This window comes from Lynx rufus, unplaced genomic scaffold (genome assembly GCF_022079265.1).
Source record: "Lynx rufus isolate CCGP_SWC_20201006 ecotype Redwood Valley unplaced genomic scaffold, mLynRuf1.p SCAF_62, whole genome shotgun sequence".
NCBI lineage: Eukaryota > Metazoa > Chordata > Mammalia > Carnivora > Felidae > Lynx > Lynx rufus.
Genome location: NW_025814881.1, coordinates 294,321 through 322,097, shown reverse-complemented (window position 1 = coordinate 322,097; position 27,777 = coordinate 294,321). Strand labels below are relative to the sequence as shown.

Here is a 27,777-nt window from a genome sequence, read left to right as displayed (position 1 = left end):
GCTGAGTATAATGTCTTACATTGAAGGTATATATTTATTCAATGTGTGGATGAGTGAATTGAAGATGCACCATCCTGTATATGCAAGAAGTACTCATATATTTTATTTCTGTTTCTGTTTCTTCTCTGATGCAGATTCTGCTGGCTTCTTAAAAATCCAAAATATACTTGTTTCCTATGAAGGATTAAGGAAACTTAACAAAAATCACTGTAAACGACTTACGGGAAAAATTAAAAAAATGGAAAAAACGGTTAGTGCACTACAAAACGAGCTACAAGAAGCCAAAGACGTGACATCATGGTTAGAGCATCAAAAAGTGGAATGGGAACGTGAAGTATGCAGTTTGAGGTATAGCATCTCGGGTTTAAAGAAATATTTGAACTCTTTACTTTTGTATGACAGATGTGTAGGGGCAGTTTTGTAACTGCAAACTTAACCTTATAGGATTTTCCGGGAAAGAAAACTTCTTTAGTGTTGTAAAGTGTGAGATTCTTGGAAATAACACAGCACGTTCTTAACAGTGAATACTTCTAATAATTTAATGTCTATTCCAAATCGCAATTGTAATGGCCATGGAAAAGTCCACCATACTCCAAGAAACATCATTATTTAACAGATTGAATTCTGCTTGTTTTTCATCTTTCTGTATTTTAATTAGTGCTGTCAAGAATGTCTTTTATATAAATCTGTTCCTACATTTCTGGTTACTTGCAATAAATTCTTCAATATAATATAATTTGGTTAAAGTATAAAAAATTTTAAAAAGGTCTTTGATCCATATTTTTAAATTGCTCTCAGGAAAGCTTATATTAATTTCTGTACCTACCAACAGAGTATAAAATGGTCATTTTTCTCAAGACAGTAAAATTCCCCAAAATTGATTCCATTGGATTCTTAACATGCAGGGGTTAAAAGGTAAAGTGGGGGTGCCTGGGTGGCTCAGTTGGTTAAGCATCTGGCTTCGGCTCAGGGGATGATCTCTTGAGTTTGAGCCCGGCTTTGGGTGAGCTCAAGCCCTGCTTTGGGTGAGCACGAGCCCCACTTCGGGTGAGCCCCTCTTCTCTCTGTCTCTGTCTCTCCCTCGCTCTCTGCCCCTCGTGGGATTCTGTCTCTCTTTCTCTCTCTCCGCCCTCATTCACTTGTGTCATCTCTCCCTCAATAAAAAATTTAAACAAAGGAAAATGGGGGTGCCTGGGTGGCTCAGTCATTCAAGCATCTGACTTTGGCTCAGGTCATGATCTCAGGGTTCGTGAGTTCGAGCCCCGCATTGAGGTCTCTGCTGTCAGTGCAGAGCCCACTTCGGATTTTCTGTCTCCCTCTCTCTCTCTCTGCCCCTCCTTTGTTTGCATGGGCTCTCCCTTTCTCTCTCAAAAATGAATAAACATTTAAAAAAAAGTGATACGGAAAGTGATTGCTGATAAGTTTTTCCAACATCTCTGTCATAGGTAGATAAAATTAATTCAAAAGTGTATGCTGAAAGCTCATATTACTCTCTATTGTTTACTTAATTGATATGTATCCTGTGTTGTTCTAGAAGGGATTTTTAAGTGATTCATAAAGTAGGTAATCATCAACAAGGTAAGTTGCAAGTGTTGTGGAAGAAGAAACAAAAAGTATAGGGCAACAGATATTAGACTTGCTAGTCTAGTCTTGGGTGACAGTAACCTGCACGTGTATGTTGTGTAAACAACATCCGCAGATGCTCTCTTACACTTCACATCGTATTTGGAGGTACCTGTAATGTTTCGTCAAGTGGAAATCGTATTTCCAGTGAATTGATAAACTTGTTTCTAAACAGCAACTTCTCTTTTTAATGAGTAACTGAATTATCTGTCCTGTGGAGGAATAATTATACCTGTGGGAAAAGGGGTAATTTTCAACTCTCACTTTCTTGAATAATTTCAAACTTCTTTCCTACAACATCTACCAGAGTTATTACTGACTAAAAGTAACTAAGTTGCATAACGCTTTGTCCTTGCTTCTTTTCAATGGTTTATATGTTTTGGAAGAGATTGAAGTGACAAATTAAAAACATGAGCCCTAGAAAGAAAAAAATAAAAACGTGAGAACATAGAAATTTCATTTGCACAGTAAGCCAACATATATGGAACCAGATCATAAGAGGAACTTTTTATTTCTAACAAAACAAATTTTAAAATAAGCACATTAAATTGCAGATTTACTTTAAAACAAGAGGAAGAAAAAAGAAGAAATGCTGAGATGTTGTATGAAAAAATTAGGGAGAAGTTAAGAAGAATAGAAGACCAATATCAGAAAGAAGTTGAAACAAAACAAGAATTTGAACTCGCTCTTAGAACACGAAACATGGAATTGAAGGCCGCAAAAGATCATTTGAATCAGGTAAATTACTTTTTGAGAAAAAATTGTATGTTTCCATCAATACTATATAGTGTATTATACATATATTTTATGGTATCCCTTGGACTCAATATATATTATTTAGGTATAAAATAAATTAAAACATGGGATCATGTTCCTTGGAACATTTGTTTAAAGTTTTCCTCTTCAGCTTTTGACTTTTTTTTTTAACGGTATGAGACCAAAATCGTGATGAAATGTATCTCCAGGTTGTAGAAAAGTGCAGTGACAGTGGCAACTTTCTCCAGAACAGAAGGCCAGAGTATTACAAGATGGAAGTCTAAACAATCACTTTTACAAGCAAAAGGTGCTAGAAATGGCTCATAAGAAAACGAATTCTGAAATATCTTCTTTAGTCATTTTGAAGTACATGTGTGTACGTATTTGTATACATTCTATTTTTTAATTATTATTACTTTTTCTCCATGTATGTATATATAAATTTTAAAAACCCAACACTGTACATCATGGAAACTATAGAGGGTTTTAAGAGCACATATATTTTTGGGGAGGGGCATGGGGGACGGTGGCATTTTTGTTTCATCGGATAAAATAATATTCTTGATTAAATGCATTTGTCTGCAACCACTAGTGACATTCATAATGTCCTCATCCAAAGGAGAGGCTTGTATTACTTTCTGTAGGAATCGATGAGCTTTCCCTAATCTCAAAACTATTGCTACTAGCAACATGTGTTTTGGTTTTGAACAGTTACTTCACTGCCTTGATATATTAATAGATCAGTTGAACACTTCTGCTAATGGACAGGAGGACGAGTATAGCCAGTTCCCAGATCATATTTTTGGATCAAGTCTCCTACTTTTGAGAAAAGTAACAGTTTGCTTCAAGTAGCGTCCTCTTTCATTACAAGGAACTTTTGAAAACAATGGTATGCTACGGTATACACTTAATGACAATTTATTGATAGGCATTTTATTCCTAATAAAATAGTGGAGTGTCTTTCCCCTCTTTTATATTTATTACTATTTTCAACATGAAGAGGAAATACAAGGTATTGCAGCAGTAATTTCATGATTTTCTAAGAGATGTATAAATTTCACCTTATTTCCTATCAGCAGTTTGAAATCCAAGACTTCTTTCATATTTGTGTATTTACACTAGAGAAGTAGCAGTGGTTGGTGCAAGAGCACTAGTTGTGGAGTGAGAAGACCTGGGGAGAGTCCTGCAGCTCACCGTTTTAATGTCTCCATTCTAGAATTGTGATAACCAAATGAGTTCTTTGATATATGGAGAAGTGTTTATATTATAATACATTGCCTAGATTTCTCAGTTATCAATAGATCTATTCTTATAACTGACTATAGAAATGTTAGCAAAGTAGATATCTATGAAATATTCTCAGAAAGAAAAGTATTTTAGGAAATTTAATCTGTCCAAGTAGATGCAGAGCTAACGATTTTACTGTGGGGTAGCTGTGTTTTTGATATCTACTGTAAACTCAATTTTTAAGTGTAGTCAGAGTTATTAATCTTTTATTTCAGGCCTTCTGGTTTGTTGTAAATCAGAGAAAGGCTTTTCCAATTCTGAGATTCTGAAAACTTCTCACGAATTCTTTTTTACTTTCATGCCTTCGTTATCTTCAGTTAAAGTTCTGAACTTTTGGGAACTTATGCTTGCATAAAATTTGAGATTTGGAGCCAGCTTCATTTTTTTCCAGTTGGATATTCACTTACTGTAATCTTTCTTTCTTTCTTTCTTTCTTTCTTTCTTTCTTTCTTTCTTCTTTCTTTCTTTCTTCTTTCTATGTTTCTTTATTCATTAGAGAGAGAGAGAGAACACAAGCAGAGGAGGGGCAGGGAGAGGGAGAGCGAGAATCCTGAGCAGGCTCCTGACTGTCAGCACAGAGCCTGATGTAGGGCTTGAACCCACAGAATGTGAGATCATTCCCTGAGCCAAAATCAAGAGTCAGACACTTAACCAACTGAGCCACCCTGGCACCTCCTGTAACCTTTTCATTGTTTAAACATAGATTATGCTTTAATTTCAAAGAAAAGCATGATAATGTCACTTTATTGAATGCGATCTGAAAATGTCCTTTGTTTTACTTAGCTTTCTGATAGTCGTGAGAAAATGCAAGATCTGTTGCATAAAAACCACATGTTGCAGGATGAAATCGCCATGCTAAGACTGGAAAGAGACACCATAAAAAATCAGAACCAGAGAAAGGAAACGAAATATTGTGAAGACATTGAAAGTGTAAAGGAAAAGAATGACAATCTTCAAAAGACCATAAAGCAGAATGAGGAAACATTATCAAAAACAATATTCCGATATAGTGGACAGCTTAATGCTCTGACTGCTGAGATTACGATGCTGAAGTCTAAACTGGAGAATGAAAAACAAAAGAAAGAGAGCCTGGAAGCAGAAGTTGAATCATACCGTGCTAGACTGGCTACTGCTGTGCACGATCATGATCAGAGTCAGACATCAAGAAGAGACCTAGAACTTGCTTTCCAGAGACCAAGAGATGAAGATGGTCACTTACAGGACCAGATGACTTTTGATGTGTCTAAACTACAAGATAACAATGAACTTCTTTCTCGGCAACTTTCTCAAGATGAAAGTAAATTCAACGCCCTGGAAATTGAGCTCCATCACACAAAAGATGCTCTCAGAGAAAAGACTGTAGTTTTAGAATGTGAACAAAGGGACCTAAGCCAAACACAATGCCAGAAGATGGAAATTGAACACATGTATCAGAAGGAACAAAGTAAAGTGAATAAATACATTGCAAAGCAGGAATCCTTCGAGGAAAGGTTATCTCAACTACAAAGTGAAAATATGTTGCTTAGACAGCAACTAGATGCTGCTCACAACCACGCTGACAGTGAAGAAAAGCTAGTGATTAATATGCAAGACCAGTTTCAGAATGTCCAAAAATACCTTAAAGCTAAACGTGAAGAACAGGGTCTTATGCTGGGAGAAAGAAATAACGAGTTAATCAATGAATGTAAACATTTAAAAGAAAGAATGTATAAGTATAAAAATGAGAAAGGAAAATTAGAAGTAAGTATCCAGAAAGATAACAGTTTTTCAGATTTCCAGAAAGAAAACTCAGGTAATATTTGATTATGGCTGACTTGTGAATCTAGTTGAATATTAAAAAAAAAGACTATAAATCAACAAAAAGCATAACTCGTATGCAGCAAATAAAAATTAGACCTGAGAGGTGTTTTGATTTGAGTACAGATACTATGTCACCTATGAAACTTTAAGAGGTTAAGTTATAAACTGTTACTAGATGATAGTCTTATACTGCTATAATAATATTTTTTTAAGTTTGTTTTGAGAGAGAGTCGGAGAGAGAACATGAGCTGGGGAGGGGCAGAGAGAGAGAATGCCAAGGAGGCTCTGCACTGCCAGCATGGAGCCCGACACAGGACTCTCAAAGTCAGGAGCTGTGAGATTCATGACCTGAGCCGAAATCAAGTGTTGCTTGCTTAACCGAGAAAGCCACCCAGGCCCCCCCTACAATAATAATTGTAATCTTTGCCACCGCATTTTATTACTGTGGTGAGCTGGTAAATGAAAATGCTCAAAGGTAAAATGAGTATTTTGAAACTTAGATCCAATTAATTGAGTTAACTGGACAGTCACTTCAGATTTCCCAGATGAAATGAAGTGTAGGTGCTCTTTCTGGTAGTACTTTTCCTTTGGTAGCTTTTTATACATTTTAAGTTGGTATGATTTTATTTTTATTCACATAAATTTCAATTTTCAGTCTCAAATCATGTGTTCCTACAACCTCTTAATTCTTTAAAGGCATCTACTTTACACTACATCATAATTTGGGACAACTGTGGTGAGTGTCAGGAAAGCCATGTTTGAGTAATCTTCCCACTGCTGTTTATAACTTATTTTAAATATTTTTACAAATAATTTGCTCATTTCGAAGCTCAGTTACTGTCATGTGGGCATAAGTTTGTCCAGTACAAAGAGAATTGTATCTCTCTGTGATTTATTAATTTGGCATTGGATCTCCATTTTCAGACCAAGGAGGGGTTGCAGGATTCTTGTTTAGCAGGAATGGAGTGAGTAGGGGAGAGAGCTGTAGGAGCTGAGGTCAGGGGAGGGGGGTGGAAGCAGGGGCCATTGGAATGACTTTACTTTACTCCCGAGATAGGAGTCTATTAGAAGGATAAGAGCAGAGGATTGGATATGTGAGGAATTCTGACGGTAGCTTAAGCCTGCAATAAAAAAAGAGAGAAACCCTTTCATAATATAGAATTTACGACTGCTGTGCCCACTATGTCCCCATTTCTTTTTGAGACTTCTGTAGGTTTTGAAGCTTTGCAAATTCACCAGTGGAGAATGGATAGTGAGGCTGAATTCATTATCTAAGTGACATCATCCTGACTAGGCAGGGAGATAACACCTTTTGTTCTTTAACTGAATTCAGTGAACAGGAATGTGTATGTGTTGCTAAAAGAAGGTGAATTGGGGCGCCTGGGTGGCTTGGTCGCTAGGCGTCCGACTTCGGCTCAGGCCATGATTTCACGGTCCGGTCCGTGATTTCGAGCCCCGTGTCGGGCTCTGTGCTGACGGCTCAGAGCCTGGAGCCTGTTTCAGATTCGGTGTCTTCCACTCTCTCTGCCCCTCCCCTGTTCATGCACTGTCTCTCTCTGTCTCAAGAATAAATAAACGGTAAAAAAATTAAAAAAAAAATAAAAGAAGGTGAATTGATGTATGTGGTGATATTTCTCAAAGTACGCATGGTAGAGTTGTCTATTATTAACATAATTTAATAATAAGATGATTTAGAAAATCAGTAACAGAAATGTCTTATTAGGTAGTTGTGAGAGAACTTCAACAAAAACTGGCTGATACTCTGAAGAAACAGTCTATGTCACACGCTTCCCCGGAGGTTATATCACATCTTCGTCTGGAAGATGAGAGACGGGATCTCAAGAAGAAATTAGGTCGAATCAGAAGTCAAGTATGTAGTAAATGTAACCTGTCAACAGTTAACTTATAGCTGGTTAAATAATATAAGGTGTTTTAGGATACGAACTTCCATGGACCGCTTTCTTTTGTATTCTCATTATAATTAATTGATTATGATTTTAGTATCTTTACAATACATTTATTTCGTACACTCTGACTTTCATTTTACTATTTGCGTTATACGTTTTTTTCTTGTAATAGTTAGGAAAGTTGAGGCTTTTGTCTCCTTCCTCACAGAAATTGAGAAACTTTTTTCTTTCTTAATGTAAAACTTATTTTACAGTTGATTTATTTATTTTGAGAGAGAAAGAGCAAGAGAGAGTGTGTGCGTGCATGTTAACAGGGGAGGGGCAGAGAGAGGAGAGAGGGAGAATCGCAAGCAGCCTCCATGCTGTCAGTGTAGAGCCAACGTGGGCTCAGTCTCATGAACCGTGAGATCATGACCTGAGCTGAAAGCAAGAATTGGACGCTTAACTGACGTAGCCACCCAGGTGCCCCAAGAGACTTTTGTCCCCTGCTAAACAATGTTTTTTAATGATATCTCTATTACCATGATGAGGCAAGCTGGATAAAATCAGAAGATAATGTTTAATGGGATGTTTCAGAGAATTGTCTTAGTTCTCATCTTCACTTTTGGGAAGAATCTGTATTGATTTCAGGATGACTTGTACAGAAAGATCACTTAACAAACCACTTGAACTTAGGCATTTCCTTCATTTTCTTTGCCTTTTAGACATGTTGTCAAAGCACATGATCTGAAATATTCAGATCATGTATAGTATGTACGCCCAAAAGCGAGAATTGAGAACATTATCTGTGTCCTGCCATTGGGTTTTTTTTTTTTAAAGCCTTTTTGAGGTACAATACACATCCCATAAAAGTCACCCATTTGACACGCACAGTTCACTGTCTCTGTGTACGCTCGTGCAACCATCACTGCCATCAAGTAGAATGCTTTCCTGACCCTGAAAGGGAACCCTTACCCGTTGCCCCCAGCCTCAGGCAACCACCAGTCTACTACTTGGCCTCTCACTGGAGTTGCCTCTTGCGAATATTTCATATAAATGGAGTCACACAACGTGTGGTCCCTTGGGACTAGCTAGCTTCACTTAATGTTTTCCGGGTTCATCTGTGTTGGTTACAGCTTATATCAGTGCTTCATTTCTTTTTATTGTCAAACAGTACTCCATTGTGGGCTAAGGCCCTTGTTCATTCATCAGTTGATGGACCACTTTTTGGTTGTGTCCACTTTTTGCCTGTTAATACTGCTGCTTATGAACATTCATGTAGTTCTTGTGTGGACACCTGTTTTTAATGTCTCTGCCATCAGATTTTATCCTCTGAGTTAATTGGGTTGATTTCACCATCTCCCCGCCGTTACTCATGCTGTCTTTTTAGCTTCTGTTCCTCTTGCCTAAACCTATGTTATTCAGACTTGTCTCACAGTCTCCTTTCCTATGAACTTTCTCTGACTGTTGTAACTCCCATTAGCCTTAACTCTCTTGACACTTGTCATCTAGCCTGCGCAGAACAATATAGTTCTTTATTTGACGTTGTTTTTATTTTTTTAATGACAGGTAATTTCGCCTTCCTAAGTATAAATTTAAGGGATAATAATATTTGATACGTGTGGTACTTATCCTTGTATAAATTGAAAATATTTTAACTTAACAGTTTTTCCGATAAAATTAAGTGCTTTATGCCGTATCAATAAATTCTTCTTGGAAACATTGGTATAACAAAGCTTTTATTCTAAATGTATGCTAAGAAATGAAATACAAAATTGAGGGGTGCCTGGCTGTCTCCAGTCTTATCAGAGTCTGCCTTTGGCTCAGGTCATGATCTCCACGTTCTTGAGACTGAGCCCTGCATCGGACTCTCTGCTGTCAGCAGAGCCTCTGTTGGATCCGTTTTGTCCCTCACGTTCTGCGTCACTCAGACTCGTGCTCTCTATCAAAAAATAAATGTTAAAAAAATGTGTGTATATCTATACACACACACACACACACACACACACTTATATAAATAAAACTATTAATGAAAGCACTTAATCAAATAGAGGAGAAATGTTCAATCAAATGTTTGGTTTTTTTTTTCCCTCTCACTATGAAAAAGCTCTCTAAATTTGCCTTTCTTCCTTACACAGCCAGAACTGGGATTTACAGATTTATAACACTTTACCAACTGCAAAGATCTGGGGACAGCTTTTCTGATATGCTTTTACCACAAAGCCTTAATCTCTTCATCAGAGTACATGTTAAAGCAGCGTAACGTAAACAGTAGGGACGTGAAATGATTGAGGAACTTTAGTTTAGCAAGACTCGATTATTTCCATGTCAGTGGCTTTCCCTTGCCTCTGATGGTCATGTAAAGGATCTACTACTCAGTCAAGGAGGTGCTCTTTGTACCTTGGTCTGTGAGCATTGTCCACTGAGTGGTATAGAGAGGAAGTAAGTTAAAAGGATTATAAATGGAAAAAGTACTGTTCGCTAGTGGCATTGGCGAAAGTTGTGTGAAGTACTGAGGAGAGATTCTGGGCCTCATGCTCCCCATTTGCTGCCACTTGCGGTGGAATGAAGAATAACTTCAGTATAATTTGTATAGGGCAACACTTGTATTGGCAGGCCACCTGCCTAAACTATCACATTGTATTGGAACGCAAAATACAGCAACAGTAATCATGCTAAATGCAGACGCTTAGAGCTGACTATGTGCCACGTACCCTTCTAAGTTGTTCATCTCTTATTTCCTAATTTAATCTTCCCAACATCCCAGTGGGGTAGATACTATTATTATTTATTTTGAGATAACTTTTTTAAGGACCTTTATTTTGAGAGAGAGAGAGAGAGAGAGAGATTGTGGGGAAGGGCATGTAGGGAGAGAGAGAAAAGGGGACAGAGAGAGAGAGAGAGAGGGAGAGAGAATCCCAAGCAAGCTCCTTGCTGTCCATGCAGAGCTCGATGTGGGGCTCAATTACATGACCCTGAGATCATGTCCTGAGCTGACATCAAGAGCCAGACACTGAACCGACTGAGCCACTCAGGTGTCCCAGTAGGTGCTATTATTACCTTCATTTTACAGATGCAGAGACTGAGACATGGAAGTTTTAGGTAGTGTGCTCAAGGTCATACAGCTCATAACGAGCAGAACTGGGAATTCAGACCCAGGCATTCTGGCCCCTACTAGGATATTGCTTCTCAAATTCTTCCATGAAATATCTTGTTGTCACTGAAAACAGCATGTTCAGTTTTTTTTTTTCCTTATTTTTTTTTTATTTTTTTATTTTTTTTATTTTTTTTTATTTTTTTTTTATATGAAGTTTATTGACAAATTGGTTTCCATACAACACCCAGTGCTCATCCCAAAAGGTGCCCTCCTCAATACCCATCACCCACCCGCCCCTCCCTCCCACCCCCCATCAACCCTCAGTTTGTTCTCAGTTTTTAACAGTCTCTTATGCTTTGGCTCTCTCCCACTCTAACATCCTTTTTTTTTTTTTTTTTTTTTTTCCTTCCCCTCCCTCATGGGTTCCTGTTAAGTTTCTCAGGATCCACATAAGAGTGAAACCATATGGTATCTGTCTTTCTCTGTATGGCTTATTTCACTTAGCATCACACTCTCCAGTTCCATCCACGTTGCTACAAAAGGCCATATTTCATTCTTTCTCATTGCCACGTAGTATTCCATTGTGTATATAAACCACAATTTCTTTATCCATTCATCAGTTGATGGACATTTAGGCTCTTTCCATAATTTGGCTATTGTTGAGAGTGCTGCTATGAACATTGGGGTACAAGTGCCCCTATGCATCAGTACTCCTGTATCCCTTGGGTAAATTCCTAGCAGTGCTATTGCTGGGTCATAGGGTAGGTCTATTTTTAATTTTCTGAGGAACCTCCACACTGTTTTCCAGAGTGGCTGCACTAATTTGCATTCCCACCAACAGTGCAAGAGGCTTCCCGTTTCTCCACATCCACTCCAGCATCTATAGTCTCCTGATTTGTTCATTTTGGCCACTCTGACTGGCGTGAGGTGATATCTGAGTGTGGCTTTGATTTGTATTTCCCTGATAAGGAGCGACGTTGACCACCTTTTCATGTGCCTGTTGGCCATCCGGATGTCTTCTTGAGAGAAGTGTCTATTCATGTTTTCTGCCCATTTCTTCACTGGGTTATTTGTGTTTCGGGTGTGGAGTTTGGTGAGCTCTTCATAGATTTTGGATACTAGCCCTTTGTCCGATATGTCATTTGCAAATATCTTTTCCCATTCCGCTGGTTGCCTTTTCATGTTGTTGGTTGTTTCCTTTGCTGTGCAGAAGCTTTTTATCTTCATAAGGTCCCAGTAATTCATTTTTGCTTTTAATTCCCTTGCCTTTGGGGATGTGTCGAGTAAGAGATTGCTACGGCTGAGGTCAGAGAGGTCTTTTCCTGCTTTCTCCTCTAGGGTTTGGATGGTTTCCTGTCTCACATTCAGGTCCTTTATCCATTTTGAGTTTATTTTTGTGAATGGTGTGAGAAAGTGTTCTAGTTTCAACCTTCTGCATGTTGCTGTCCAGTTCTCCCAGCACCATTTGTTAAAGAGGCTGTCTTTTTTCCATTGGATGTTCTTTCCTGCTTTGTCAAAGATGAGTTGGCCATACGTTTGTGGGTCTAGTTCTGGGGTTTCTATTCTATTCCATTGGTCTATGTGTCTGTTTTTGTGCCAATACCATGCTGTCTTGATGATGACAGCTTTGTAGTAGAGGCTAAAGTCTGGGATTGTGATGCCTCCTGCTTTGGTCTTCTTCTTCAAAATGACTTTGGCTATTCGGGGCCTTTTGTGATTCCATATGAATTTTAGGGTTGCTTGTTCTAGTTTCGAGAAGAATGCTGGTGCGATTTTGATTGGGATTGCATTGAATGTGTAGATAGCTTTGGGTAGTATTGACATTTTGTCAATATTTACTCTTCCAATCCATGAGCAGGAATGTCTTTCCATTTCTTTATATCTTCTTCAATTACCTTCATAAGCGTTATATAGTTTTCAGCATACAGATCTTTTACATCTTTGGTTAGATTTATCCCTAGGTATTTTATGCCTCTTGGCACAATTGTGAATGGCATCAGTTTCTTTATTTGTCTTTCTGTTGCTTCATTGTTAGTGTATAAGAATGCAACTGGTTTCTGTACATTGATTTTGTATCCTGCAACTTTGCTAAATTCGTGTATCAGTTCTAGCAGACTTTTGTTGGAGTCTATCGGATTTTCCATGTATAGTATCATGTCATCTGCAAAAAGTGAAAGCTTGACTTCATCTTTGCCAATTTTGATGCCTTTGATTTCCTTTTGTTGTCCGATTGCCGATGCTAGAACTTCCAACACTATGTCAAACAACAGCGGGGAGAGTGGGCATCCCTGTCGTGTTCCTGATCTCAGGGAAAAAGCTCTCAGTTTTTCCCCGTTGAGGATGATGTTAGCTGTGGGCTTTTCATAAATGGCTTTTATGATCTTTAAGTATGTTCCTTCTCTCCCGACTTTCTCAAGGGTTTTTATTAAGAAACCGTGCTGAATTTTGTCAAAGGCCTTTTCTGCATCGATTGACAAGATCATATGGTCATGATGGATGTTTTGAAGAGCAGCACACCTCAACAAAGTAGGCTTAGAGGAACCATACCTCGACATAATAAAGGCCATATATGGAAAATGAACAGCTAATATGATCCTAAATGGGGAAAAACTGAGAGAAAAACTTCTTAGATCTTGCTTCTAGTTATCTGCTTCTTCTCATTAGCACTGTTGGTTGTTAATAAATTAATCTTAACATTTATTACATCCTACTTTAATGGAGACCAACTTCTCCTATACAAGTTTATGTGTCTTATCTCTTTTTTTTTCATCCACTGTTCCATTTATCATTTTTGTTTCTTTCTTAACGAACTCCCCAAAGGTTAGATTTCTTTTGTTCACAAATCTGTTAGGAAAAGCGTGGCCAGGACAGCTAGTGTCTGCCCCGCTCAGCTTCAGGTGGGGCAACTGAAAGGTTTGGGGCTGGATCCATTTGAAGACTTGTTCACTAACATCTGGTTGTTGATGCTGGCTGTTGCCTGGGACTTCAGTTCAGGAGGCAGCAGAAACACTTAAAGTGACACACCTAGACCCTCTTTGTGGCCTAGACTTCCTCACTAGATGGGGAGCTAGATTCCAAGTAAGCAGCCTGAGATACAGAGCAAGGCAGAATCTGTATCGCCTTTTGTCACCTAGGCTTGGAATACACACAGCATCATATTCACATATTCTGTTCATTAGGAGCAAGCCACTAAGGTTGTTCCATGGTCTTTTTTTTATGGAATTAATATTTGAAACCTATGGACACCTTTAAAAAGCAGTATAATTTACCCACTGGCCACAAATGTTTGTATTCCTCCCACCTGAAAAATACATTCACTCCCCTCCCCCTCCAATACCTCCTGCAAGTCTCAGTTATCATGGCATCAGGTTCAGGGCTTGAGTCCAAGATCTTACCATCTTAATCAGGTGCAGTGGGGATAAGCTGCCTGGGTTATGGTATCTAAAGTATAACCCCTTGAGTGCAAGTGTTCTCAATATGAGGACTTGAGAACGAAAGAGACAGTTATTTACCACTCACAAATGCAACATTCTACTCAACTGCTGAAGACTCTCCCATTCAGAAAAAGAAGATAGGAAGCACCCTAGTCCATAAGAGTTTTGAAATATAGCCTGATGCATGCTGTCAGTTCTTAAGATAGGATTTAGTCCTAACCACGGGAATACTTTCTCCATGTCTCTTCCCTTTCTTTACTCTTTGACTTCTTGGTTCCTTCCTTTTCATAAGGAATGACCTGTATTTGCAGCTGTTTTTTCATCCTGCTTCCTCCTTGTGGGACTTCTAAGACCCAAAGGCCTCTTTTCCTTTTGCACGATTTGGTCTCTCGTAGTCCAAGCTAGCAAATAGTATGTTTGCTACAATAAATTTCTTACCTTTTTTAGTTTTCTATAAATAGTACTGGATTTCATGCCGTGTTGTAGCAAAGCGACCCTCCCAAGTCCTTTTGAGATCAGCTTTTCGCTTCAGGTTTCCTGTGAAGCTCTTATGTGACAATGCCTTTAAAATTCGTCTACTCTTGGGGCTCCTGTCTGGCTCAGTTGGTAGAGCATGTGACACTTGATCTCTGGGTGCTGAGTTTAAGCCCCATGTTGGGTGTGGAACCTTCTTTTTTTTTTTTTAATTTTTTTTTCAACGTTTATTTATTTTTGGGACAGAGAGAGACAGAGCATGAACGGGGGAGGGGCAGAGAGAGAGGGAGACACAGAATCGGAAACAGGCTCCAGGCTCTGAGCCATCAGCCCAGAGCCTGACGCGGGGCTCAAACTCACGGACCGCGAGATCGTGACCTGGCTGAAGTCGGACGCTTAACCGACTGCACCACCCAGGCGCCCCTGGAACCTTCTTTAAAAAAAAAAAAATCTTATAGTCTTAAGATCCCTAAAGAAATTGGAGGCATACCTTGAATCTTTCTGTTTTCCTGGTAGCACCCTGGATTTTCTCGTAACCCAAAAACCATTTCTTCACGTTGGCATTATTTGCCAGTTCCACATGTAGAGAGGCTGTAAATGAGAAACAGATACTTGAACCCAGTAAGTCCTGGTTCCTTTCAGTTGCATAGTCTTTCTTTAGTTTCTCTTTCCTATCCGCTTTACTTTCAGGTATTTTGTAACATGACTTCCCTTTCCTCCAGTGTCATTTTCTTCACTTGCTTAGAAACCCTTGCCGTCAGCCTCTTCACAGGCCATCAGGCTTCCACTAAGAGTCTTGTGGAGGCCCTGTTTGGGTCTCATTCTTATGCTTTTCTACATCTTTCCAGGTTCCACCTACCTCCCGGTTCAAAGGAAGTTTAGTTTTAGGTTTTTTTCAATAGCAGCACACCGGTTTTAGTATCAGTATCTGTGGTAGTAATTTACTGCTGCATAATAAGCCACCTCAAAGCCTAGTAGTTCAAAACAGCATTTATCTTGTTCACCAATCTTTAGTTTAGGCAAAGCAGGGTAGGGCAACTCATTTCTTCTTCATTTGGCATCAGCTGGCATAACTGGAAGCTGGAGACTAGAATCATCTAAAGGCTTGTTCGTGCACGTGTTTGGCTGTTGAGGCTGGCCTTTGGCTAGGACGTTGGCTAGTCTCAGCTGGAGTATCTACATGAAGACTCACTAGGTAGCCTGGGATTCCTCACAACGTGGTGGCTGGGTTCTAAGGGTGAGCTTCCCTAGACAAAGAAAGTCAGATGGAAGCTGTATCACATTTTCCAAGCTGGCCTTAAAAATCACAGCACTTCTGCATATTCTGTTCACTAGAAACCAGTTACTGAAGCTAGCATATATTTAAGGGGAGCGATGTTCACAGAAGTATCAACAAATTTATAAAACGACCACATCCACTCACCTTGTCTTACCAATCCTATGTAACGGATGGAAGACCTTTCCAACTCAGCATCACTGAAACTCCAGCCAGTTTTGTTGTTGTGGTTGTTGTTGTTGTTGTTTAGTATGATCTCTTATTTTCTAGAAAGTAACAAAGGATTACAAGATAACAGTATTGAAATAAGTTTTTATTTTGCCTCAAAAATATGTGGATTATCCAATTAAAGTTTTATACTGGGAGATGTGATTTCTTAACCTGGAGAATCATTTCTCCTGGGAATGCAGTTCAAATTAGCATTAAAACATTTGCAGCTCAGAAAAAGGCCGTGGCATTAGAATCATTACCTATAGATTCACGAATTAGAGTCTTATTTTCAGAGTCTTATCTTGGGACGTATTTTTGGACGCGGGCAAACATAAGTCAAAATGATATTGCTAAAACTTCTTTAAAAATGATGGAGTGTTAAGATGGGGGAAGGGCTAAGAGACTTTCTCCTAAGAGGGGACTTATTTATGAAAGAAAGATATGAAAGAATGATAGAAAAATAAAAGTATAGAATCAAGTGCAAATGTTGTGTAGTAAAGACAATGATAGCAAAGATCTATTTCAGTAACACCTGATGGCTTTAAGTTTGCTCTTGATGTTCTGAGTTGTTTAAGGTTCCACATTCTAAGACAGGTAACATTTTATTGCAAATGAGTTTATTTAAAATTTTGAGTGCCTGGCTGGCTCAGTTACTCTTGATCTTGAGATTGTGAGTTCAAGCCTCACACTGGGCTTAGAGATTACTTAAAATCTGAAAACAAATTTTGATCGTAGTTTTGAGTTAGACTCTTTCCACTCCACTTCCAAACTATAGTGTTTTATCCATGCAGGCTGATGTCCTTACAACAGAACTGGAAACTACATCTTCAAAATGTCTACACCTGGATGCAAAAAATCAAATTCTTCAACAAGAGTTATTATCAATGAAAGCTTTCGAAGAAGAACGTGAAAAACTAGAGAGCAATAACAAGAAGTTACAACGAGAAGTAGTAAAATTGAAACAATTTATGGAAATGAATATGGTAGAACGCAGTCAAGTGGAACAGTATAAACGGGAGATTGAAGAAAGAGCACGACTGGACATAGTACAAAAATTACACGAAGTCAACCTGTTTTTACAGGTTAATTGATTGATCTGTAATGTGCTTTCGTTCATTTCACTGCAAATTACATTTTGGATAGATGTATTGTACGGGTTTCCTCTACTTGCTTTATGGAAATTTGTAGATTTCTGGAGGCATTTGTTCCTCCCTTTAAAGATTTCAGTTTTCATCATTGTTCCTACTAAATCGAGCGGATAAGAAAAAATGATGATTTAAACAACTAGTCTCAGTATGAAGAGGAAAAGAAAACTTATGATTTAAAAATTGCACTCTACTTGGATTATTCTTAAGTTTATTGTTGACTTTTAAAATTTTGTCATTGATTCTATTATTTGAATTATCAGATTGCGTGAATACTAATACAAGAATGATTGAACTTTAATTTTATAAATCATATTTAATTCAGTTGACATTGATGATAAATATTTTACACTTGGGCTTTTTTTTTTCCTTTAAAATTGCTCTGTGAATCATTGACTCAGAACTAAAGGAAACAGGTATAATTAATTATTCAGATTATAGCTATTTTAAAACTATCCTGTCAATTTGCTTTAGGCACAAGCAGCAGCTCAAGAAAACTTGGACCAGTTAAGAGAAAATGCTCATGCTTCAACGAGAAGTCAAATGGAACTTAGAATTAAAGATCTGGAATCTCAGGTCTCTACAATGAAGACGTCTCAAGAAGATTCTACTAAAACAGAGTTGGAAAGCTACAGGCAACTCTACCTAGAAGAATTAAAAGTTAGAAAGTCCTTGAGAAATGAGCTGAACAGGTAAGCCAAAACAGAATCATAGACAAGAAATTTAGCTTATTCATTTGCCTCTAAAGCATAATTTCTGTGGAGCCAAGATCATGAGATGAGTAGGAAGTGAAAGCCAACTACATCGTGTAATTTTGGAAAATGATGTTTCTAAATGAACTTACCTTTGAAATGTTAGTCCAGGACAGTTTGCATCCCTCCTCTTCTTTTTGGTTTTACAGGACCTCTTCTCCCACCCACCCCCGCACCCCCCACCCTGTATATTTTCCATTGATCGGATCTGCTAGTCTTCAAGTGCATTGTTTGAAGCTTTCTCATTTAGAAGCATATTATTATAAAATTGCTTGTCAGAAGTACCCTAAATAGAAATGCCGATGAGTTCATTTTTGGAAGATGACATCTTTAACCTAAAAGGTCAAGTACTACTACTACTCATCCTGGCAGCTTGGTACATTTATTCTCTTGATTGTGAACTTTGGTATTATTACTAGAGTGGGCCTTGAGACAAACTATCCTTTATGGTTTTTCTATTTTACATAATGGCATACATGTGAAATACAGAAAGACTCACACAGGGCTGAAGGGGAGTAGAGTTCCCAAAGTGGCTAAAAAGAGCACCGTGGTGGGAGGGAGGTATGTGGAAGACTGAAGACAGAAAGGGCAGATTCTGCCTCCAGTGCCTTGGTAACTGTTATAAGCTAATTGCCTCTGTAGCTGTTTTAATTCTTTCTGATCACACGTCTGCCATCTACTATCTCCCCTAGAGATGGTTGGTCTCAGTGATTCCTCGGTGTCAAATGCTCAGTTTCTTTGAGATAGTAAGTGAAATGTACAAGAGTGGTGAAAGCAAACGCTTGAAAATGTCTTTGAGGGATGGTTTATTTTTATATCTGTAAACAGGTTTACTAAATATAAGTGTGTATATATACTGGCATCCTGAAGGATGTTGTCAGTAGAGCCATTCCAGAAGACAGCAAGTATTATTCGTTAAGCCATGTACATCACTGATAGCCACTTCTCTCCCTTCCCTAATTTGAATGGTTAGTTAGGGATCCCCCTGGAAACATAAGTATTTCTTTAGAACAATTTTAAAAGTATAATTTTAACCCAGTGAAGAAATGGGCAGAAAACATGAATAGACACTTCTCTAAAGAAGACATCCAGATGGCCAATAGGCACATGAAAAGATGTTCAGCGTCGCTCCTTATCAGGGAAATACAAATCAAAACCACACTCAGGTATCACCTCACACCAGTCAGAGTGGCCAAAATGAACAAATCAGGAGACTATAGATGCTGGAGAGGATGTGGAGAAACGGGAACCCTCTTGCACTGTTGGTGGGAATGCAAATTGGTGCAGCCGCTCTGGAAAGCAGTGTGGAGGTTCCTCAGAAAATTAAAAACAGACCTACCCTATGACCCAGCAATAGCACTGCTAGGAATTTATCCAAGGGATACAGGAGTACTGATGCATAGGGGCACTTGTACCCCAATGTTCATAGCAGCACTCTCAACAATAGCCAAATTATGGAAAGAGCCTAAATGTCCATCAACTGATGAATGGATAAAGAAATTGTGGTATATATACACAATGGAATACTATGTGGCAATGAGAAAAAATGAAATATGGCCTTTTGTAGCAACGTGGATGGAACTGGAGAGTGTAATGCTAAGTGAAATAAGCCATACAGAGAAAGACAGATACCATATGGTTTCACTCTTATGTGGATCCTGAGAAACTTAACGGGAACCCATGGGGGAGGGGAAGGAAAAAAAAAAAAGAGGTTAGAGTGGGAGAGAGCCAAAGCATAAGAGACTGTTAAAAACTGAGAACAAACTGAGGGTTGATGGGGGGTGGGAGGGAGGGGCGGGTGGGTGATGGGTATTGAGGAGGGCACCTTTTGGGATGAGCACTGGGTGTTGTATGGAAACCAATTTGTCAATAAATTTCATATATATTAAAAAACAAAACAAAACAAAACAAAAGTATAATTTTAGATAGTAGGTGTGCTCTATCACATGTTCAGTGTTAAAACACTGTTCAATGGCAAATGCTATTTACTATTATGGAAACTTAAAAAGATGTAAGTCATTTAGGAATGATTTAGGGAAAAAGAAAATGTATTTGTGTTTTTTAATCTTCACAGGACTAATGAGAGACTGTCAGAGAGCAATACAAAACTTCTTGAGGAGAGACAGCAGCATCAAACTTCACTCAGGACTCTCACTATGAGCCTCAGCCTGGAAACACCTTATTGTGGACATTTTGAAAATAATTCAGTGCTCAATGGAAACCTTACTCCAGGAAGAAACTTAGTGATTCCTACCTTAAACCCACGGCCGTCATATGCCTACTGGGAGACTTCCTTGTGGAAGGTTAGTTATATTATCTGTTTTACTCTGGGTTTCAGATATCTGATATAATTGTTGCTTTTAATTTGGTGAAATTCTGAGTTGTTTAACTAACTAATACATACGAAGTAAAAGTCATAATTATATGTGCTAAGAAAGAACTGAGGTAAATTTTATATATATATAAATTTTACACACACACACACACACATATATATATATATATATATATTAGTCCCTTGATCTCCCATTTCCAAGAGATACTTATTTTTATTTTATTTTAGCGAGAGAATGAGTGAGTGCATGCAGGGGAGGGGCAAAAGGAGAGGGAGAAAGAGAATCCCAAGCAGGTGTCATGCTCAGCACTGAGCCGAATGTGGGGCTCAGTCTCAAAACCATGAGATCATGACCTGAATCAAAATCAAGATTTGGACACTGAAAACAACTGAGCCACCCAGGTGCGCCACAAGAGACACCTAGTATTAACTGTATTCAATAAATATAACTAAACTGATCCATGTTAAATTTCTTGAAAACCTTTCATTTAAATTTGATTTTAGAAAGTAAATGTTATTGCCTGTTGACCACAGGTACACTTAGATGCTTGGACTTATTTTCGGTTGGCAGTGGTTCATAAACATTTGAAGGTTTTGCTATCATCCAGTTTTTGCACCACTGTATGTCAGTGAATGATCGTCCTCCAAACACTTAACGACATATGAATGTTTACTATTTAAAAGAATCCAAGGGGGTGCCTGGGTGGCTCAGTCATTTCAGCGTCTAACTCTTAATCTCAGCTCAGGTTTTGATCTCAGGGTCATGAGTTCAAGTCCTGCATTGGGCTCTACACTAAGCATGGAGGCTACTTTAAACAAAAAAAAAGAACCCATGGTAAGTCCTTTTTTTATGAATTAAATCAACTTGTAACACTAAAAAGGTTAATTTCTCTTTTAAGTTAAATTTTTGCTATTTTCTTACATGAGAATACATCTTTAATTGCTCTCTTACTTATGGCACTCTTTTTTCTTTTTCCTTTTTTTTTTGACTCATAGCACCTCTGTTTCAATTTTTATAAAATATCTTGCTGAGCGATTGTAGAGCATTTTATAAATAGCTAAATCAAGCAAATATTTGAATTTTTAAAATGAAGCTTTTATTTCTTCAAATGAGTTCTTTGCCCATTTCTCTTTTCTTTTTCTGGAACCCCTTGAATGCAAGTATTATTACACTGGATGTTGTCCCACAGGTCCCTTAACCTAGTCTCATTTTTAAAGTTCTTTTTTCTTTTTTGTTTTTCAGCTTGGATGATTTCTACTACCCTGTCTTGCAAATTGTTGATCTGTTCTTCTGCATCTTCTTATCTGCTGTTGATTCCCCCAGTGTATTTGTCATTTGTTATTGTATCCTTCAGCTCTGATTGGTTCTTTTTTATATTTTCTATCTCTTTGTAGATGTTATCACTGGATCCATTCATTCTCCTCCCAAGTTCACTTAGCATCTTTATGACCTTTACCTTGAACTCTTTATGAGGTACATCACTTATCTCTGTTTTTTTTTTCTTAGTTTTTTTTTTCTTAGTTTTGTTAGTTTTCTTTTTCCTTAGGTTTTGTCATGTTCTTTCATTTGGAAGGTATTCCTCTGTGTCCTCAGTTTGTCTGACTTTCTATGTTTGTTTCTAAAATGGTTTCTTTCAACTTTTTCTCTCTTTTGAGTGGGCGTTGCTTTTGAACAATGTACATTAGTTATGAAGTCAAGGAAGAAGAGAATGTTTCTGTAAGTGTTGTCTAGTCATTTTTCTTGGTGGAGCTGTGACAGGTGACACTGGGTAGGCGACAAGTAACACTGCTCTTCTCTTTCTAAATTCAGAACACAGGAGACAGGGAGACGGAGAGAAACTTAGTAGCTTTATTACTAATACACACTAACAAATTGGAGGATATGATTTAGGTTATGTTAGCCACACGGGGCTTCCTCCCAAATTGGGCACTTCCCCACACAGTTGTCAATTGAGGAAACAAATGCTTGACACCCACCCCGGGGGGCAGGGTGCTTACCACAGAGCTGAGAGCAGACCCAAATTCATGTTACTGTGGGCAGGCACATCTTTTCAAAGAGGAGACTCAGAAACACATAAGCACTGCTTAGCTCCTTCTCCCAAATTCACCCGTTAGGTAAGTCTCCCTTCCTGTCGGGAGGGAGAGAGAGAGAAGTCCAAATGTGAGAAGTGAAGGTTCACCTATTATTTCTGACTGGATTTCAATTATAAATAAAGTGAATTGTGTCTTTTGTACATACCAACTAATGATGAGAGGTTAGACAGAAGCATGCTAGATGGGAAAGAGAAATCTGTTGGGTTTTAAATTTTGCTATAAATAACCACACCATGGGTTCACTCATTTGTTGATTGATTTTGATAAACCAAATTTCTTTGGAAGAAATAAATCATTCTTTCAGGAAGAATTTCCTCAGTTTCAGCTTGCTTGCTTCACCTGAAGATTTTCTCTCTCAAGTTCTCTGTCCTGTCGTTTAAAAAAGTTGTGCTTAAAAATTGACTGCTACTAAAAGGAGTTAACATAATTTCTGTTCCTTTATTTTTATTCATGACTTTAAAATTTGTAATTTAGTTAGAGAGCAACTATTGTGTGCCTCATACCTAAACATTATTGAGCCACATGACAGAGTTTTATGTATTCATTTCCTCTGAGTTATACTTAAAATACACATATTTTTCCTGACTATGAGGAAGTAACTGGCATAGAACTCTAGGCTTGGTAAGACCAGAAGTGTATTCCTGGTCTGCATCTAGTTGGTTTCATGACCTCAGGCAAAGAACACTCTCTCTGAGCCCTTTTTGTCTATTACGCAAAATTCGGGATTTTGACTAAATTAGTGATTTTAATACCTTCAAAATAATTTTTTTTCTAAGAATAGAACGTAATTTTTTTGCATTAAACTGTATTGTGTAAAACAGAGAGAAGTAGAGCTGTCTAACTAAAGGAGAGATGGAGGCTATGGCTGTGACTTCCTTGTCCCTCAATCCTGCAGTGTCCCCAACTGAACCTTAGATTTCTGTGGGCCATATTTGAATGCTAACAGTATTGAGAAAATCCTTCTAATTAAAAATTCTCTAAAAGTGTTCTTTGAATTAAAATTTGCTGATATATAGTTTTTCTGTGTATAATTTTCTCACCCTCTTATATTTCTGATAAATGGAAAGGTGTACATAAAGGTACACATGTGTCCTCATTCATGGACTTGAAAGCTATTTTCACCATCGAAACACAGTTTTTACCTAGAAATAAACATAAAGGTCACAGAGGTAAATATTTAGGAACAGAGCTTTTGGGGAAAAGATGCAACATTACCTTGGTAGTTCCTTAAGTCATGTCATGTAAAAAACGTGGTTTATATTTTATATCGAATTTATTAATGGTAATATAAAATTGTTTGAATAAAGCCTTCCCCCATCATCTGGTATTGAGTTATTAATTTTATAAGTCTGGTATAGTAATGCTGTCCCATTCATTTTATAAGGCCTGAATATAATGCTATTGTCAAAAAAGTGTTATGGTTCCTCAAAAACTTAAAAATAGATATTCATTAATTCCACTACTGCGTATTTACCCAAAGAAAATGAAAACACTAATTTGAAAAGTTGTGTGCGCCCCTATATTTATTGAAACATTGTTTGCAATAACCAAAATATGGAAGCAACCTAAGCGTCCATCGATAGATGAATGGATAAAGAAGATGTGTAATATGTATACAATGAAATATACCTCAGCTATCAAAAAGAATGAGATCTTGCCATTTGTGACAACATTGATAGACCTAGAGGGTATTATGCTAGGTGAAATAAATCGGAGAAAGACAAATAAATACCATCTGATTTCACTTACATGTGGAATATAAAAAAACCAAACAAGTCAACAAACAGAATCATAACTACAGAGGACACATTGGTGGTTGGTAGAGGGGAGGTGGGTAGAGAGTAAGGACAAAATAGGTGAAGAGGAGGAAGAGGTACAAATTCCAGTTATAAAATAGGTAAGTCACAGGAATGAAGAATACAGCATATGAAGTATCGTCAATAATATTGTATTAATGTTGTATGGTGACAGAGGGTAACTACACGTACGGTAGTGAGCATAGCATAGTGTCTACAATTGTCCAATCTGAATTTGTATACTGAAATGAGTGTAACATTGTCTGTCAACTATACTTCAATTAAAAAAAGGTATTAGGGAAAACAGTCTCTGAAAATATTGGGAAACATGTCAGCCAAAACATTTGTCCTCACACCTACATTTGTAAAGACATTGGAATCCTTATCACCAGTGTTGATTATGTTCAGTACGCTATTTTGGGGCCCGTTTGGGGCATTCAGGGAGAGGCTACCTTGTATAAGAAAGATCTAAATAAGAACATTCTAGACAGGAACAGTTGTAATATACAGTTGACCCTTGACCAACATGGTTTCGAACTGTGAGGGCCTACTTTACTTACACATGGATTATTTTTGGATACTCTATAGTACTGTAAGTGTATTTCCTCTTCCTTCTGTTTTTCTCAATGTCATTTTTTTGCCCTGGCTTATTCTACTGTACAAACATGTACGCATCGACTGTTTATGTTACCAGTAAGGCTTCCGGTCAACAGTAGGCGATTAGTAATTAAGTTTTGGGGGGATGAAACAATTATATGCAGGTTTTTGACTGCACCGCAACCCCTGTGTTATTCAAGGGTCACCTGTAGTTGGAAATATTCGTACACATTTCATAAGTTAGTAGATAACCATAACTTTAATAAGTGTTTCCAAACTTGGTCCTAATTTGGAGAAAGGAAACAAAGTTACAATTGAAAATTGTATATTGTTTTCCTTATCTCTAATTGAGAAAGTTATAAATCAGAAGCTAAGTTTGAAAACTGTTGCAACCCTCTATTTTTCCTTTCTTCAAAGAGATTTTCTGAAATCTTTGTGTGCATATGAAAAGAAATAAGTGTTTTAGTCATAATACAGATAGCAAAATATTATCACTCAATTTTTTGCCAGTAGAATTTTCCACATGACAGTATGACAGTCCCACTTTCTTCATTTTATATGTATTTAAGAGTCAGTCCTGAAAAATTAGTAGCAAAAGCATTCCTTCAAATTTTGTTTTTCTAAAAGTGAAAGAATGGAAAGCCCATTTTAAGGAACAATTCATTCAGGTAAAAAACTGATTAAACTTTCATAAATGGCAGGTTTTCTAATCATTTCCAAGTAATAATTCAGTATACAATATGATTCTTGTTTAAACTGTTATGTACCAGTAAGATCAAACATCACCTTTCAGAGATTATACACATTTAATAGATCAATATTAATTGTGCTTTTTATCAGATTCACTTAAATAGCATTATACATATATATATATATATATATACACATATATATATAATATACACATATTATATATACGTATACATACACACACACACACATATATACACACATATATACGTGTGTGTATGTATGTATCTGTTCTCCATTACCTAAAACTAACATAAAATAGGTAGGAATTTATTTTATTCATGTGATTGTCTTTCTATGTAAGCAATCCCTAACTTTGGTTTAATCTCTACAAGTTTTGTTTCAAGACCACATGTCGTAAGCTATATATAATTCCTACAATGTCTTTTGTTTACCTTACACATTCTAAATAATATTTGACTTCTCTCAGATGCAGCGGGAGTTGGACAAAGGAGTAACCAGAGCACTAGAAGAAGGTATGTTTCCAAAAATGTATGAAGTTAGATATCATTGATTTCTGAAATAAACTATAAATAGTAAATGGCATCCCTTTCCATTGTTTGGATAATGGATACTGCATTCACATTTTTTTTGTACATATCTAATAAAAAATGTAAAAGCATGAGCATAATGAAGAACACACTTCTTCCTCATTTAGTCCTCATGTTCCATAGCTCTTTTAAAATCTCCCAAAAGTCTAGGGGCACCCAGGTAGCTCAGTCGGTTGGGCGACTGATTTCAGCTCAGGTGGGTTCAGACCCTACAGAGGGCTCTGTGCTGAAAGCTCGGAGCCTGGAGCCTGCTTCAGATTCTGGGTCTCCCTCTCTCTGTGCCCCTGCCTGCTCGTGGTTTGTCTCTCTCTCAAAAATAAATAAACGCTAAAGAAGTTTTTTCAATCTCCCTAAGTCTATATATCTGTTATTATTTCTGGCGATAATCTTCCTTCACTGGTGCCATCCCTATGGAACTGTCAACCTGCACAAGTCTCAGAAAAGGTGTGCTTTATCAAATTGTTGTTTCCGCTAGTGATAGAAGACCCAAAAAGCCAAAGTCGTCTTAGTAATGCTTGGTTAAGTAAGTAGAGGTCATATAGCTGTCACTTGACAGGTAACAGGTTTCAATCTTCACTCATTGACTTTGTCATTGCTTTTGCCCTTGGGTAAAACTTCAAATTCCTTAGCATGGAATGAAAACACCCAAATCAGTTTGCTTCTTGCCAGATTATTCAGCCTTGTCTCACTATTTGCCCTACTCTCCTGCTTTGCTCTAGCACCTTGTCAAACTAAACTACTCATAATTGCACAAGTGTTCTTCCTCACATCTAGCTCTTTCTATGTGCTTCTTCACTCTACCGAGCATACTATTTTCTTGTCCTTCAGGTGTCAGCTTACATATCACCTTCACCAAAAAGCAGACAATATTGATGCAAAACTGGGATGTCCCTTCTGTATGTTCCAGTAGTGTTGTGTTTTATACCTGTCACTTACATCTGTATATCAAGGAAGGTCCTGTTCAGAAATGTTTGGAAATGCCTGTTTGATTTTTCAGTTTATAGTTTATGATTGTTCAGGGTGGACTGTGTCCTCATCTTGTAATTTCACCTTGTAATGAAAAAAACAGAAACTCTGATATTTATCCACAATAGCAATTCATTCAGTGTGCAACCCTGAGCAAAATATATTTAATACTAATCTTGGGTTTCAAATTGCAGTTGTACATAGTTATTTTTCAATTTTCTTGACACCTTTTCATAAAGGCCCCAACTTTCTTTTTTTCTTTTTCTTTTCTTATCTTTTCTTTTTTTTTTAATTTTTTTTAACGTTTATTTATTTTTGAGACAGAGAGAGACAGAGCATGAACGGGGGAGGGTCAGAGAGAGGGAGACACAGAATCTGAAACAGGCTCCAGGTTCTGAGCTGTCAACACAGAGCCTGACGCGGGGCTCGAACTCACGGACCGCGAGATCATGACCTGAACCGAAGTCGGCCGCTTAACCGACTGAGCCACCCAGACGCCCCGTCTTTCTTTCTTTTTTTTTTTTTTTTTAAGGACTTGTAGTGAAAAGTATTTTGGAGACAGAAGATAATTCTTTCTTTTCCTTTTCAGCTGCTACCGAATTTGAACGAAGATCCTGTAGAACTCCTTTAGTATCTACTGATGATTCAATTCTAAATCAAGATCCAGTATGGAAAGCATCACGAGAATATGTACAGATTTTGAACAAAAATTATCTGATTTGAAAAATAAATAGAAAAAATTTACTGGGTGCTTACAAAACATTTTCATTGTTTCCCAACTGAACACACTATATGGAAAAATCTTGATTAAAGGATAATGTTTTTGTGTCATATGTGTGTAATGAAAATCTGTATAATATTTTAAACTATGTTTCTTGGCATCTCATTAACTTTTAAGCACATTTTGTACGTGGAAACCAGCACTAGAGGGTTTGACATACATCAGAC

General features: G+C 37.6%; 1 protein-coding gene and 1 long non-coding RNA gene across 2 annotated transcripts; one reads left to right on the top strand and one right to left on the bottom strand.

The window, feature by feature from the left end:
• Window positions 1-64: 64 nt before the first annotated feature.
• On the top strand, window positions 65-27,777 carry LOC124500927 (ankyrin repeat domain-containing protein 26-like). The gene is made up of 9 exons (XM_047064792.1): window positions 65-348; window positions 2,178-2,361; window positions 4,450-5,406; window positions 7,190-7,336; window positions 16,635-16,925; window positions 17,463-17,680; window positions 19,815-20,043; window positions 25,743-25,788; window positions 27,419-27,777. Exons 1-9 carry the CDS (start codon window positions 65-67, stop codon window positions 27,550-27,552), a joined length of 2,490 nt encoding a protein of 829 aa, XP_046920748.1. The 3' UTR covers window positions 27,553-27,777.
• LOC124500922 (uncharacterized) lies at window positions 9,071-15,819 on the bottom strand. Its single transcript, XR_006959660.1, has 3 exons — window positions 15,781-15,819; window positions 14,848-14,948; window positions 9,071-9,294 (listed from the first exon to the last, which is right to left on the bottom strand). It is a non-coding gene; the product is annotated as an uncharacterized LOC124500922 (long non-coding RNA).

Coding starts and splice junctions, on each gene's coding strand:
- LOC124500927 (XM_047064792.1), top strand. CDS start 65: ATGCACCATCCTGTATATGCAAGAAGTACTCATATATTTTATTTCTGT. Junction 5,407..7,189: donor ATGAGAAAGGAAAATTAGAA/GTAAGTATCCAG, acceptor ATGTCTTATTAG/GTAGTTGTGAGAGAACTTCA. Junction 7,337..16,634: donor TAGGTCGAATCAGAAGTCAA/GTATGTAGTAAA, acceptor TTATCCATGCAG/GCTGATGTCCTTACAACAGA.